The 14,913-nt window shown below is 41.0% G+C and overlaps 1 protein-coding gene across 2 annotated transcripts; it reads right to left on the reverse strand.

The window, feature by feature from the left end:
* Positions 1–1,184: 1,184 nt before the first annotated feature.
* Positions 1,185–13,138, reverse strand: ENPP5 (ectonucleotide pyrophosphatase/phosphodiesterase family member 5). Of its 2 annotated transcripts, none has more exons than XM_082639040.1 (4): positions 13,049–13,138; positions 9,548–10,411; positions 7,774–7,950; positions 1,185–3,757 (listed from the first exon to the last, which is right to left on the reverse strand). In XM_082639040.1, the coding sequence occupies exons 2-4, from the start codon at positions 10,374–10,376 to the stop codon at positions 3,330–3,332; spliced, it is 1,434 nt and encodes a 477-aa protein (XP_082495166.1). In that variant the 5' UTR covers positions 10,377–10,411; positions 13,049–13,138; the 3' UTR covers positions 1,185–3,329. The 2 variants fall into 2 exon arrangements, with proteins under 2 accessions (XP_082495166.1, XP_082495165.1); XM_082639039.1 differs by having other exon boundaries at positions 12,904–13,137.
* Positions 13,139–14,913: the final 1,775 nt, after the last annotated feature.

Here is a 14,913-nt window from a genome sequence, read left to right on the forward strand (position 1 = left end):
GCAGAGTTTCTAGAACTATAATTTATTGACTTACAGTGGACAGGAAGAAGTTTGAAAAAAGGTGATCACAGAACACTCAGGGTGAGGGCGGGATTACAGTATTTAAACTTTTTTTGTACATAGCCAGAGTATTTAATGTCTTTTCTAATATAGATTCAACAAAGTTTCCTCTAATAGAGCAGTGATTAATTTCCTATTTTGACATTCACTGAATACTTCTAGGAACTGTGGGAAAACAAAAAAAGGCACTTTACTTTGGAAGAGAGTTCTGTAGCATTTCAAAAGTGGTAAAACTTTATGCTAACAAATTACTTTTGTCTACTCATGGTTTAACTCCTGGGCTAAGATCCTTGGATCCAGAACCATTTCCCAGGCCCCGTGCTTCCTGAAGTTTGGATGCCAGATTTACTGAATAAAATTGATTCCAATAGAGAAAGAAAATTAAAACCAATTTCTTAATTAAAGATTGAGAAATTTATAAACTATTCTACAAAAAAGTTTCAGGCCCCCAAAACAATGATCTTTTTTAGTGCCCCTTGGTTGTGTTTGATTATCCCTGTTATAGTTGCTTCATAAAACTAGTGTTGTAGAAAAAAATGCATGAGTTTTTGAGGGGAATATAACATTGATATCAAACCTGATAAAAATAGCATCAAAAAAAGAAAACTATAGATTTTCTAGAAATAGGTTCTTGTAAGAAACTGAAATTAATAATAGAATCGATCCTAATTTTACTTAAGAGGACAGAAAGCATTTTGAAAGGCAATTTTCAACTTAAATGGCAGGTGGCAAAGGGAGAAGAAATTGCAAAGTACATGCTGAACAAGAAAAATCGTATCAACTAATGAACTTCAAAATAGCCGATAGAGGATGTAGAGCAAACATGTCAGTGTTGTGAGGGGGGGGATTCCATTCCTTGGACCTTTTAAAAGTTCTTACTTACAGTTAGGAAGATTAGCTGGTCTACATGTTATTTCTATGTGCTAATTTGTGTTGACTGCATACAAAGTTTGACCACAGAGACATGCAGATAAAACCAAAACAACAACGAAACTATCGAAAAATGATGAGTGACTAGATATTTCCCCAGCAAAGTTTAAAATTTTATTTTCCTTCAGGTAAACTCTCCTGCTGATATTTTACAGGAAAATACGTATCTGTAGATAAAGGAAACCATTCAATAATCAAATCTTCATATCAGAATTTTAATGATTTCATCAGTGTTACAGAATCTACTCTCTTGTTACTATTAAGGTAATAGCACCCTCTAAAATGAATTTAATGCAACAATTAGTTTAAATACACAGATAGCACTTGAATAATAATGCTTTTAAATAGACCAATTTCATCTTTCAGTCATTAGATTGGCATCTCAATAACGCAGATAAGTTCATCGCTACAAAGCAAGCCAACACGAGTGGTCACGTGTTGTAAAATGTCTAATCCAGAGTTCAGACCTCTTGAGGAGTTTGCTATCTACCATCTCACTTCTCAGCTTTTTAATCTATAGTACATTTCCAGCGATTCCATCCTATCCCATTTAGAGGTTATATTAATGACATGAGAATTAAGTGCTAACACTGTTTACTGGTATCATTTAAAAATAATTCATTCACCTGATTTTAGGAAGCACTTCAATTGTATTTTTCACTATGCCACTTTTGTCCTTCACATCTGGTTTATCCTTTCTGGAATACATTGACCACTTTACCTACTTTTAGCAAGTTGGTGCACAAATATACACAAAATCACAGTATTTTCTATGGGCCACGTGTCTATAAACTGGTTTCTATTTTCTTCAAGGAAAGCTATTCTTTCCAGGGCTTTCTCTTTCCTCTAAGAAACCATAGGTAACACTACCCTCTCCCTAACCAGCCTACTTAAGAGATCTAAGGCACATCTTTCCATGGTGGGAATGGGAAGCTGAGATGAACAGGCAGGTGAAAAAACCTACCCAGGAGGTAAAGTCTATTTGTGAACCTGGATTCATCTTTGATTCCACTGAGCATTTGGTGAGTGGATATTCAGATATTTCAGGAAACAAGGCTATAATCTCAGCTCCTCTTGTTTCAATTACCTGTTACCTCTAGGAGTTTCACTATTTTTTGCCACCAGGCACCCTTTAGCAATGTCCTGCGTACACTGCAAACAACAATGGTCCTGCCTAATTTTTTTCCCCAAGTTTCTAATTCTTTTCCCCCCAAGCTCCACACATTTCTTTTCAAGGATTGCGTGGCCTACATTTTCCCTAATGTAGTTTGTGCTCTCTTGCCATTCTGGACCTTCACGTGCTGAAATCTAAAAGACGCTTGTGCTCTGTCACTACAGATTACTGGAAAGAAAACATTGTTTTATCTAATCTGATTTTTTAATGCGATTAATAGTGATTTAGTTTTCAAGGAAGCAAATAATTACAGAGCAAGAGAAAATATTGCTGAGATGGTGCCTGATGCCTTCTAGTCAGACCAGTGCTAGACTCGAGAGGAAAGACATGTATATTCATGGTGTCTTATTATTTTTTTTTCAAGCCTACAGAGTAGAGGTCTCATGGTGTCTTACTATTAAAATCAGAGTAAAATGACTAATCAGGAAACAGCAATAATGAATTTCACGATGGAAACAACATACCTGGAATGACTCCGTCAGTATTTGGATCTCTTTTTTGGGGGAAAAATAAAATGAAAACCCATGCCCATTGCAAAGAAATCTGACAAGGAGTGCCCACAGATGCACCCTGCTGTTGGGAATGCAGCTCTCCAAAATTGAATGTTCAAAGGTCATCACATTGCATTTTCAACAGTTTTCACTTTCTTCATGTTCTCCCAATTTAAGAAGATAGATAGATTTCTACAGTATTCAGGAATTATTAGAAATTTCATTCTGTTTGAACAAGGAATAACAGGTATTCTGGGACATGGGTGCAAAGTTGTCTTTTTCAACCGAGTTATCAGACGTAATTGTCAATAAAGTGCATTTCACATAAATGTACCCATTAGGAGAGTAATTTAAAGTGCAATATGTAAGGTACTTCACATAGTGCAAAGTTGTTAAATATATACATTGTATGTGCCAAGTCCAAATAAAGCAGGATCTTACCTACCAGAAGCCAGAGAGGACAATGGAAACATACCTCCCCATCTTTCATCCTTTGCAGGTATGTGTATTTTGGTCCATGTGCATGAGTGTGTGTGTGTGTGTGTGTGTGTATGACTGCCTCTGCATATGTACGTAACTGCTTAATGGTCTGTGCAAATGTCTGAAGCTGGTTTCCTAGAATTTGAAACCTTTAAACACTGACATAACTATGCAATCTCCACATCAAAGGAGCATCAGGCTTGTAATAATGGTTGAGATATTTCAGCCTGAAAACCTGGTAAGGCAGGTATTTGACTGCGAATTAAATGTTTAATGAAAATGATAAAAAACACAATAACTATAATGCTACCGAGAGAGACCCCTATGGAGTAAGCATATGGCTCCTCTTGTTCATTTTCTCTTGGTTTGACAGTACCATGGAGGAGAGGGGGGCTCTGTGTATAAGGACTTGCACTTGGAGTTGGTGAACGGAGCAGATCCTGGACGTTCCTGAGTGACCCGTTGTGTGGCACTGCAGTGATACTGAGGAGGTGGCAGAGCAGGGGGTACAGATCTGTTGAGTTCATGGCCTCTTTTGTGAAATTCTTTCGGAAGGCAGGACCGTGGGCTAAAAACATGGGATGCATTTCTGCTAATGCATTGTCATAACCGTGGTTGCCTACTGTGAAGAGAGAATGCACGAACAAGTTAGCCAGCCAGATGGTATTAAAATGGAAATAATTGTATCATCAAATTGTGAACTTAAATGCACATTTTATCTAATTTGACTTTTAAATAAAAGTATCTTTTACAAATAATCTCTGCTGTTGTCAACACCACAATTCACTTCAGGAAACAAAAAGTCAAGTGATCACAAATCTTCCTCTCCAGGCAACCCTACCTTCAGCAGCACAGGAAGAAGGGGAAAGAGCAAAGCTGAGGCAAGTCAGGGGAACAGGAAAGTGATATTCTTTTCGTGGCAGGTAAACTAATATTCAACACATACTTGTGAGGTACCTACTATGTTCCAGCTTGTTCTAAAGATAAAGTGATAAAGGTGCTCTTAGTCATGAAGCCAATAAATTCATAATTACCAATAAAAGGAGGAAAATAATAAAGGAAAACAAAAGACACCACAAAAATCAAACTTCTAGTTACAGTTACAATCTGCTATCAAAAAAGTCAGGACTTGTGGGTAAAATCTTGACTTTGGTGGTTCAGATCAGGATCCAACTTAGCATTGTGTGCTTTCGTGTGGCTACAAAGAAGTAAAAACTTTAGGAGTCTCGTGACTTATCAAGTCAGAAGATGATACAAAATTGAAGGATGAAAACTCCTGCATAATAAAAGCTGCCTTTTAGTTTTATTATTTTTTTGAATTTTATTTTATTTTTTTATACAGCAGCTTCCTATTAGGTATCCATTTTATATATATTAGTGTATATATGTCAATCCCAATCTCCCAATTCATCCCACCACCGCAACCCCCCCCGCCCACCCCTTTTCCCCCCTTGGTGTCCATACGTTTGTTCTCTACATCTGTGTCTCTATTTCTGCCCAAAGCTGCCTTTTAAAGGCATGTGCGTCTAGCATAATATCAGGGTGCTACTGCTGATGAGACAGCAACCAAAGAAAACTGATGGACATGTATACACTACCAAACGTAAAATAGATAGCTAGTGGGAAGCAGCCGCATAGCACAGGGAGATCAGCTCGGTGCTTTGTGACCACCTAGAGGGGTGGAATAGGGAGGGTGGGAGGGAGGGAGATGCAAGAGGGAAGAGATATGGGGACATAAGTATAACTGATTCACTTTGTTATCAAGCAGAAACTAACACACCATGGTAAAGCAATTATACTCCAATAAAGATGTAAAAAATAAAATAAAATAAAATAAAATAAAGGTGGTGAGAAGGACTTGCAAATTAGCCTCTACTGCTTGTGTTTGCTACCGGGAAATATGCAATGAGAGCACAGCATTGCAAAAAAGAAAATCCTAAATTCATTCCTCCGAGAGTCACTCCTCAAAGTAATTCCCAACCTGCCCAGCAAAACCCATCTAAAGAAGTCATTCTTAGTGTCATGATTCTTTTGAGTTTATTATTCAAGTGAAAATAACGCTGGATTTATGAATCACTAGGAATCACCTGACGGGACTGTGCTACTCTAGTTAATTAATCGATAGTAACCTTGGGAAATGTGCCATTATATAATTTGTAATTGATTGGATGACTGCTGTGCTCATGTCTATGAAAAGTTGGATCTAGACTCTAATCGTGAAGGCAAAGATAAATCATATCACACTTCTTACTAGAAAATCAGATTTGAAGTGAACTCATTATGACTTAGAAAACTTTTCCCATGAAGAGGGACTTTGTTTCATAGTGGTAGCCCCTACAATAAATGCTTGATCCAGTAGACAGTATTTAATAATGCATGCCTAAGGGCGGAGGTTCTCAAACTTGAATCTTAAACTTGAGACCCCGGGGTAGGGGGATGGGTACAGGTAAAAACACAGATTGCTGGGCTCTACCCTCACAGTTTCTAGTTCTGTAGATCTGGGTTGGGCCCAAGAATCTGCATTTCTAAGAAGTTCCCAGGTGATTTGGATGCTGCTGGTCCAGGGAACACACTTTGAGAACCACTGCTTTTGGACATTAGGGCTGAATTCTCTTATAGAACTCAGGCTGAGAAGGATTGTAGTAGCCAGTACTTAATTATTTGTTGAATAAATAATTATGGTTGAACATCATGTCACAGAAATAGGAGCACTATTAAGGTTTTCTACTCAAAATAGGTGTGACTCATCTAGTATGTGTAGTTCACCAAACCAAACTTCCAAGAGAACCACTTACATTTATGTTCATTGTAAACTGTAATTCAATCTCCTCAGAGAGAGCAGTTCTTTTCTGAGCAACCCCTCTAACATAAGAGCTACCTACCTGCACAATACATGAGAACCTGAACGTATAAAGGTGGCAACTATTCTCCTGGCCAAGGAAATTACTTTTCAAAGCCCTCTGAAAACAGCTCATCTGGCCTGATTAAATATTGTTTTACAGATTATTATCTATATGTAAAACCTGTTTTCAGTACCAGAACCCATGTACCTGTATGCATCTTCCAATATGCCTTACATATGCTCTACAAATGCCATGGCCAGGCAACTGCTTTTCTCTTTATCAATAAACATGATGGGAACCCAATTCTAGCTAAAGGGACACTTTGTTCATCTCTTATATGTATCAAGGTAATGCTGACACCATGTGCTTGCTTCAACATTCAAGTAACAGAATGGAAACAACTCCCAGTGAATTGATTGGTAGTGCGTGTTAATATCTCCATCAGCTGGGAAAGTGGAACCCATCCAAGAGAGAGAATTTCAGATGGGGGGCTAGTTACAAAGGTGCTGAAGCTCAGAAGCAAACATGGGATGGCAAGGTTACCCATTGAGTAGAACAGTGGGAACCTCCCATGGCCCCCAGGGCTGGAGGGAGAGCAGGAAGAAGTAGTGTCCCCAGAACCCCAAAGCCAGGACTACCCAGTAGGCACTGAGGCCACAGAGCAGGAAGTTGTCCAGAGCTGGGATCACAGAGGACATGAAGTCACTGTTAGAGACACAGCCTGGAGCAGAGAGAGTGGGGGAAAAATACCCTGGCTTTCTCCCAAACTCCAGCCTTCCACACTCTGCAAAGGTCCTCTATTGACCAAACTGAACCAGAAACCAGTTCTCTAAGGAGGCTGGGAAATTTACTCTGTAGGGATCTGTCACTGCTGATACAAAGCAGAGCAGGGTAAGGGCGGGGAGATTGAGAGCAAATATGCAAATAACAGGCAAAATAAAAACGAGTGAAATTCTGTGGATGACTTTTCCATTTGACTAACTTGTTAAAAGCTATATGAGAAGGGAAAACTACACTTAAGGATAGCAGGGGGACCTCCCTGGTAGTCCAGTGGTTAAGACTCTGCGCTTCCAGTGCAGGGGGCGTGGGTTCAATCCCTGGGCGGGGAGCTAAGATCCCACAAGCTGCATGGTGTGGCCAAAAATAAATTTTAAAAAAAAAGGATAGCAGGAAGCTCTTTATTTTGCATGCTTTAATTTTAAATAGGATTTACATTATATTCTAAATTTATTCAATGGCGATATCTCCAAAATTATACCACTAGGTATTCATTAGGAAAATATATCTTGATATATTTTTATCCATGCCAATATGCACTTCTTTTTTAGAAATGTTTCTAAGGTGTAAAGCAAAGCTGGCCTATATTTGGTAGAGCCAGAAGCGCAAAAGAAACTAGAAAGCTAGCAACTGAAAAGAAAAATAGAGATTAAACTCTTTTGAAATCAGAGTATAAAACAGATGCAGAAAATGATTCAATTTATAAAATTCAGTTAGGTTTTCCTCCAGAACATAATGGTTGTAATAAGCAGTACTTATAATAAGCACTGTGCTTATCTTTGGTCTGAAGGCTTCAAGAGAAGTAAATGTTCCACTTTTAGGAGGTTACCTCATTTTAAAGCCCCAATAAATCTTTATTGGGATCTTTATTGGATCTTTATTTAGCTATTAATGTGTGACACTAGTTAGTTATTCGATCGATAAACAGACTGTTGAATACGGCAGAAACAACTCCCACTTAGCCTCCACTTTAGCAGACAACAATGCAGAATGGGGAGAAATGCTATAACATACTCACACTGAAAGTCATCTGACTTATTCCGTAAAATATACCACCCTTCGTCAGCCACTGCGAGAATTGGCTGAATTCGACTGTTGTATTTGTAATGCCATCTTTCTGGAATCTCTTCTTTTTTGTAAACAGTCAGATTAGGATGAGCATGAGCTAGTGCTTCATAGACTTCATCAAATCTGCCTAAAAGAGAAGGATGAGGAGAGGCAGTCAGAACAAGATACTCACTGCTACAGCCAAAGAAACAACCATGGCAACAGAGGTCAATCAACGCAGACATCCTACTGACATAGACAGCCAGCAAGTTCAAGGTAATGAAGCCTCACCAGACACTTTAGAACTCCCATCTCCTTTGAGGAAATAATCTTGTCGGGGAAGCTGAGAAATAATCTTCTCTTAAAGTAAATTCACCTTAAGAGAAGACATTTTATAGAACCAGAAATCTCGAATCCCTAAATACACACACACACACACACACACAGGTACTAAGTGGTGGCACAAAGTAAAATGTCAAGGGCACTGCAACATCCAAACAAAACCAAAGAGCTAAGTTCTGGTAGTTCTGAGTACAGAAATAGAGAATCTCAAGACAAGAAAATTCGGTAAATGGAGGGTGAGGGGTGGTCAAACGTTCTTTGAAACCCTGGAGGCGTTGCAGAAGTACTCCCTGTAACTTCAAACACAGTAAACCTGGGCAATATCTTTAATCCTTTTCTTGTTTTTCAAATCCATTTGTTGGGGCTTCCTCCCTGCCAACAAGGGAACACCATACCAACTTGATCAGGGGAACAGAAGGGTTAATGCAATTTTCTTAACCACAAAAGGTTGCTATTTTGTATTGAATTGGTAGAAATGTTTGTGTGCAGCTGCACGTGCCTGTTTTAACATTCACTGTTTCCTATGATCCTCTTAATTCCCCTACCAGGGATCTAACTCTCATTTGTGAACTCTTCAGCTTTTCAAGATCTGTTTTCTCATTTGATACCTAGACTAACCCCAGGAGGTGATAAAACAAACATCAGGAGTGCAAGTCTGAGTCTTGCTCTGCACTTACTTTTTGACCTGGGGATGTTAAACCTTTTGAGCTTGTTCACCTATCTTTAAAACAGAAATAGGGCTTCCCTGGTGGCGCAGTGGTTGAGAGTCCACCTGCCAATGCAGGGGACACGGGTTCGTGCCCTGGTCCGGAAGAGGCCACAACAGTGAGAGGCCCGCGTATCAAAAAAAAAAAAAAAAAAAAAAACAGAAATAATGAGAGACAGAGTTGGTATGAGGCTTCCAGGAGAGGTTTGTAAAAATTTGAGGTACTGTTACTACTTCCCCTGTTTACAGATAAGAAAACTAAATCTCAGGACGACCAAAACTCTCTCCTTCCTATACCCCACTGCTTCCCTATAAGCAGGTCCTAACTAAGGATCCATTGAAGGCCTTAGGGCTTCCATAAAATCACTGTTAACTGCAGGCACATTTTGTATCTATCTTCCCATCTCAATTTCTCTGAGAATGGAGGCTGTAGCTTTCACCATATCCAATGACTCCAAAATGGTTAAATGCGACTACCATAAATACATAAAATATCAGTTTTAGTATTCTAGGAAAAAGTGGAAAATCAGACTCTGAGAAAAGAGAGTTTGTCTTTTCAGAGACTAAGGATTAAATCCCAGAATATTACCATGACAAAGGCAAGCACACTTGAAAGACACAGAAACAAAAATCCCCCACTCAATCGCACTGGGCACACGCAGACCAGGCCCCAGACCAGCAGTCAGTTCAGACTTACCTTCTTTGGGCAAGACGGCTGCCACCGGCGACTGGTCAATCAGGGTATAGTGGTCTTTATCCAGATACTGGTCAAGCTCTATGATCCTTTCCTCAGAACACTGCGCCATTCCGTGATCACTTGTGATAATTAGGTTGAGAATGTTCCACAACTTTGCCTTTTTCAGCATTCGTATGAGATACCCTAACCTCTGGTCAATATCTGAAATGACAGGCCCCATGAGTGGGCTGTCTGGTCCCAAATGGTGGCCCATGTCATCAGGTTCTTCCCAATAGAGAAGACCAAGATTGATGGGCTCTTTCGATGTAAACCATTCAATAATTTTGGCAACTCTCTCTTCAAATGAAACAGACTCATTGTAAGGCATATAGTAAGTAGGAAAGCTTTTATGTATTTTGACATCTGTTCCAGGCCACATGGCTGCACCACTCGTATGTCCTGCCCTCTGATTTGTGATCCATATTGGCGTTGCTTCTTCCCAAAACTCAGAATCATAAATGTTCATATTATCCGAGGAGAAAGATTTGTTCAGAACAGGATCAAACATGTCATTTGCCACAATGCCATGATTCTCGGCAAAGAGGCCAGTTACCAAACTATAATGGTTAGGGTAGGTCTTTGTAATAAAAATATTAGTAACTTGCTTCACGTGGACACCATATTCTTTAACATGATGAAAATGGGGTGTTGGAACTCTGTATAAGTAATCCCAACGGAATCCATCAAATGAAACTAGTAGAACCTTTGGCTGGTCTGGTTGGAGAGAAAACGTAATTGAAAGTGTCAATGCAGCAAGTATGAAGGACACCCAGAGAAGTTTTGAAGTCATTTTCAAAGTACTTGATCAGTTCAGTGTAAGATAATCTGTTTAAGAAACATATAGAAGTTAATGGCAATAATTTTGTTTTGTATACTTCACCCAAAATGGAGAGGGATGGTGCTTAGTAATCCCAGTTACATCATAAATCACAGCCTGGAAGGATTATGCTGCAGAGCTTCATCTTAAACAAGAGACCTGGGGCTCCCTGTATAAATAAAGCTAAAAATTATATTTGCATTTTAGAAACTGTTTTAGTTTCCAAGAATTTATTGAAACATTCCTCAAAGAAATTACTTAAATAAGCTCCTCAAATATCATTTTAAAAGATGATATAATTTACATACAACTTTTCAGAAACATTTTCAGGTTGACTCAGACTTCTTACTCCTGGGCAGAAACATTTATATAGTCAAATACCTGTGGACATATTTATCATTATGGTTAGATGGGCTGTAGGAACCTAGCAACAAGCAAATTTGCACTAGCAAACTCCAAAATAATACTTTTTAAAAGTACATGTATACACCTCTGTTTTTCAAAGGCAAGGCCTTATGTCTGGTCCATAATGGTAAGAATGTGAGAGATGTCATGAGAGAGAGGAGAAAATAGATTAACTTGGTATCCTGAAGTGACAAAATTTGTGACATTCAAATATATTTGTGAAATGTAATTTGCATTCATGTATTAATAATCAAAGCATAGCCTTCTTTAAACAAAACAATTAGATTCTGAACGAAGTATAAACTGAAACATAATTCTAAAATTTGATGTTGACCTTCCTAATTTTAAAATTCATCAACATTTAATCTTATCAGTGATGTGTGTAGAAAAGGCACTTCCCAGGATTAAATAATCTCTTGGGATCAAGGTTGTTATTATTGTCGGTAATCTGCCTATATTTCTAAAAAGCTTTTATTCTATTCAAGAAAGCTAATAAGAGATAATATGAAAAAACAATACATATGTAAATTTGGTCAGTTCTCATTGGGTTTGCAGATCCAGTAAGGATCTTTTGTTCTCTCCCTCTGCTGTCCATTCTTTCATGAAGGTATTTATAAGTCCACAGAAACCTGGATCTAACCGTATTTCGTGTCAAGAAATCTCTTGAGGAAACTCCCTGGTGGCGCAGTGGTTAAGAATCCGCCTGCCAATGCAGGGGACATGGGTTCGATCCCTGGTCTGGGAAGATCCCACATGCCACAGAGCAGCTAAGCCCGTGCGCCACAACTACTGAAGCCCGCACGCCTACAGCCCGTGCTCCGCAACAAGAGAAGCCACTGCAATGAGAAGCCCGCGCACAGCAACAGAGTAGCCCCCGCTCGCCGCAACTACAGAAAGCCCACGCACAGCAACAAAGATTCAATGCGGCCCCCAAAATAAATAAATAAATAGATAGGTAAATAAATAAATTGATATTTAAAAAAGCAATCGAATTCAGCTTTGGACATCTTCCTAATTTGAATATGCTGAAGACATATTTAAACCTCAAAATTAGACCCTGTCTTGCCTTGCTGTAAGTGCAGGTAAATAAAAACTGCTTGGCGTGCTTGCTTTGCTATCAGGGGCAAGAATTCTGTTTTGTTTTTTAATTGATTTCAGCATACCTAGAACTGAAATTGTTGCTTAAACTGAAATTGTTTTAGGTATTGGTTTCCAGACAATGGTTCCAAAATTAAATTTAAAAACTATTTCTCAAACAGCAATAAACTTTCCAAACCTGGAAGGAATGTGAATAATCAGTTCCCGTAAGGAACTGCAAATATACTTATTAACATTTCTGGCTAAGAGTGGTGATCCCTTCCTCTTTCTCTCCTTCACCTTCCTAACACAAGGAAGGATACTATGAACCAAATACAATTTAAGGCTAAAAAAGAATCAACTACATGAAACATCTGATTTTCCTCTATTTTAATAAATTAATTCAGCAACTGTGGTAAGCAGGAAAGAACTGCTTTCCTGGGACAAATGAAAATAAACAAAGGCTAAGTGTTGCCTCAAGCTTAGGAATGTTTGGTAAGAGGAACCAACATCATCACATCGATGACATAAAGCAACAAACTGGGAAGTGGGGGTAGGGATGGAAGGAGATCTGATTTCTTCTCCACGCACAAAATGCTGCACTGCGCAGTGGAATCCCTAGTTCTGGGTCCAGATTTCACTGAGCTGCTTTCCAGTTCCTCCTCCCCTCCAACCCTTCCCCCACAGACAGCCTTGGAAATCTGGAGGGACGGGGCGCCAAGAAACGAGAGGAAGGACACTGAAGGAGTAGTAGGTGTGTGTAGAGCGAATATACATCAAGAGGAGGGTGATGCCTCGCCCCATCTTCTTCACCGGGATTCCATCCTAGCTCCTGGAAGGATCTCGGGGTAGGGTACGTTCCCAATTCGCAAACCTCCCGCCCACCAAGGCTGGCAGATGCCCTAACGTGGGCTCTGGGTATGTGTGCAGTGGAAACAGGTGGGAGGGTAGTTTTGGAAGCCCGCAGGAGGCGGGTGGGTCCCAGGCAGGCCAGCCTCCCACACTCCCGGACTCTTACCCTCGCGGCGATCCGCTCAGTCCGCATCTGCTTGGGGCAATGGCAGGGAGGGCCTGGAGGAGGCTCCCTCCCGCAGACCGGGGGCAATAGCGGGGAGGCGGCGGCAGCAAGGGGCGCGACCCCCCCCGAACCTGCAGTCCCTCACCTTTAAGCCACCTCAGCGAAAAGCACCTGACCAGCACCGCAGGCCCCGCCTCTTGGCTCCCATTGGCTACAGTAGGATGGTTCCTGCTGGGGTTGCGGAGCAAAAGCCGGGCTCCTGGTATCGCTGCCCCGCCTGTCAATCAGCGGGAGCGGGGCGGGCGCTGGCGGGTTCGGAGGATGGATGGGGCGGGAGCCCGGGGAGTACCGGGAGGCGTGGACCCGGCCGGGAGGCTCGAGGGCGGGGAGGCGAAGGCGCCGGGCGCTCGCTAAGGTCTTCTCTGCCGGGTCACGAAACCTTTATGCGCTGTGCCTTTTCTAGACGGGCAGTTGTGCCTGTAGTCAGTGATGCAGAGAGATCATAGTGCGCTATCCCATTTTTTTGTTTGTTTGTTTTCTTACCACAAATGGGTGGCACCATACCCTGGACTTTACTCCGAGGAACACCTGAGCACCCCAGGATGTCGATAGAACGATGCAAAATCTAATTTTAAAGGATTTAATTTAGTGAGCTCTGCAGCCCCGATGTTTATTGTCCAGGTTTTGGCAATGGCAGGTCTCTGAGGGATCTGCAATAGTGTGGCACCTAAGAATGCACATATTACACCAAGCCGGGTTCTGAATCGGGTTAATTTACACAGGGTGAGAGACTGAACAGCATGGGTGCATCCAGGGCCAGACTCTGCTCCTAGCTTTGTTTCCAAATATGCAATAAAGCTATGAACTTCGGGTCTGATGCCTCTTTCAGGAAGTCTTCTTTGGCCTTGTTTCTTCTGCTCCCTTACCATAGTGGATTAATTTTTCAGGTTTTTTTGTAATCAGTGGTATTTTTAGGTCAGAGGGAGTGCAGGCATGTGCACAGTTTGCCAGTTTGATCCCAGCTATATTTATCATAAATTGTAGCAGTGACTTTGAGCTCCTCTGAATTTGTCCATCTACAGAATTCCCAGGCCTAATTCTGACCACCATGCAATGGGCAATAGTATCTGCTTGGCTGTCACAACTTAAGCTTCAACAACTTAATCCGTTAAAATGGAGAGCAAAGCCAGTAGGTCTGGGTCCCCTCCAGGACTCACATTCCCTGTCTGGTATATCGGGACTGTAAAATGAATAGACAGTCCTGCTGATATTTAATTAAATGAGGCAAACATTTTGGTCCTTGTTTTTTCTCTTTCTCTCAACTTCTCACAGAGGGACAGTCCCTACCCCAATGGCTTCCTTCCAAATGCATCATACCATCCCCAGGGTGTCTGGGCACTCTTCCATGGCCTTTTATTTGTAGTGACTTGAGTTTATGGTTTTCCACGTGTGGGATGGGGGTTAAGAGGGAAGCTGGTGTCTGTGTTTACCCAGACCCAGTGACAATGAAGTTGTACAGGTTGTTCCAAGTCCCCAGAGCCCTGTCCTTTGAAATTGCCTCAACTTGGAATGGGGTGGCCAGGATTATGTCTTTGTCCCCCTAGAATAGGCCCGCCTCTGTTCTCCCCAAACAGTCAGAGAACAGCATATGCTGATTAGAGAGCAGAGTAGTGAAAACAGGCCTGTCTCTTACATGGATCGCTGAGCATTGTTGGACTCTGTTCAGATGACACTGCCTGGCTCTGCAAACTTTTTATGGAAGACACGATTGTATTCACGACCCACCCCTGTGAAACAGGCATGGTGCAGCTGTTAACCACAGTGCACAGCACGGAAAACGATGCATGAGGGGGCCAGCGAGTGCCAGAGATACTGCCCAGATCCCCATATAATGACATCTAGTGTCAGCTGGCAGGCTTGTTATATAACTTATGTCTCTAACGGTAAAAACAATCTGGCTTACATAGTACAGCTACAGGAATGATTGTAAAAACATGGAATTCCTGCCTC

The sequence above is a fragment of the Mesoplodon mirus genome (genome assembly GCF_964341445.2).
Source record: "Mesoplodon mirus genome assembly, chromosome: 12".
NCBI lineage: Eukaryota > Metazoa > Chordata > Mammalia > Artiodactyla > Ziphiidae > Mesoplodon > Mesoplodon mirus.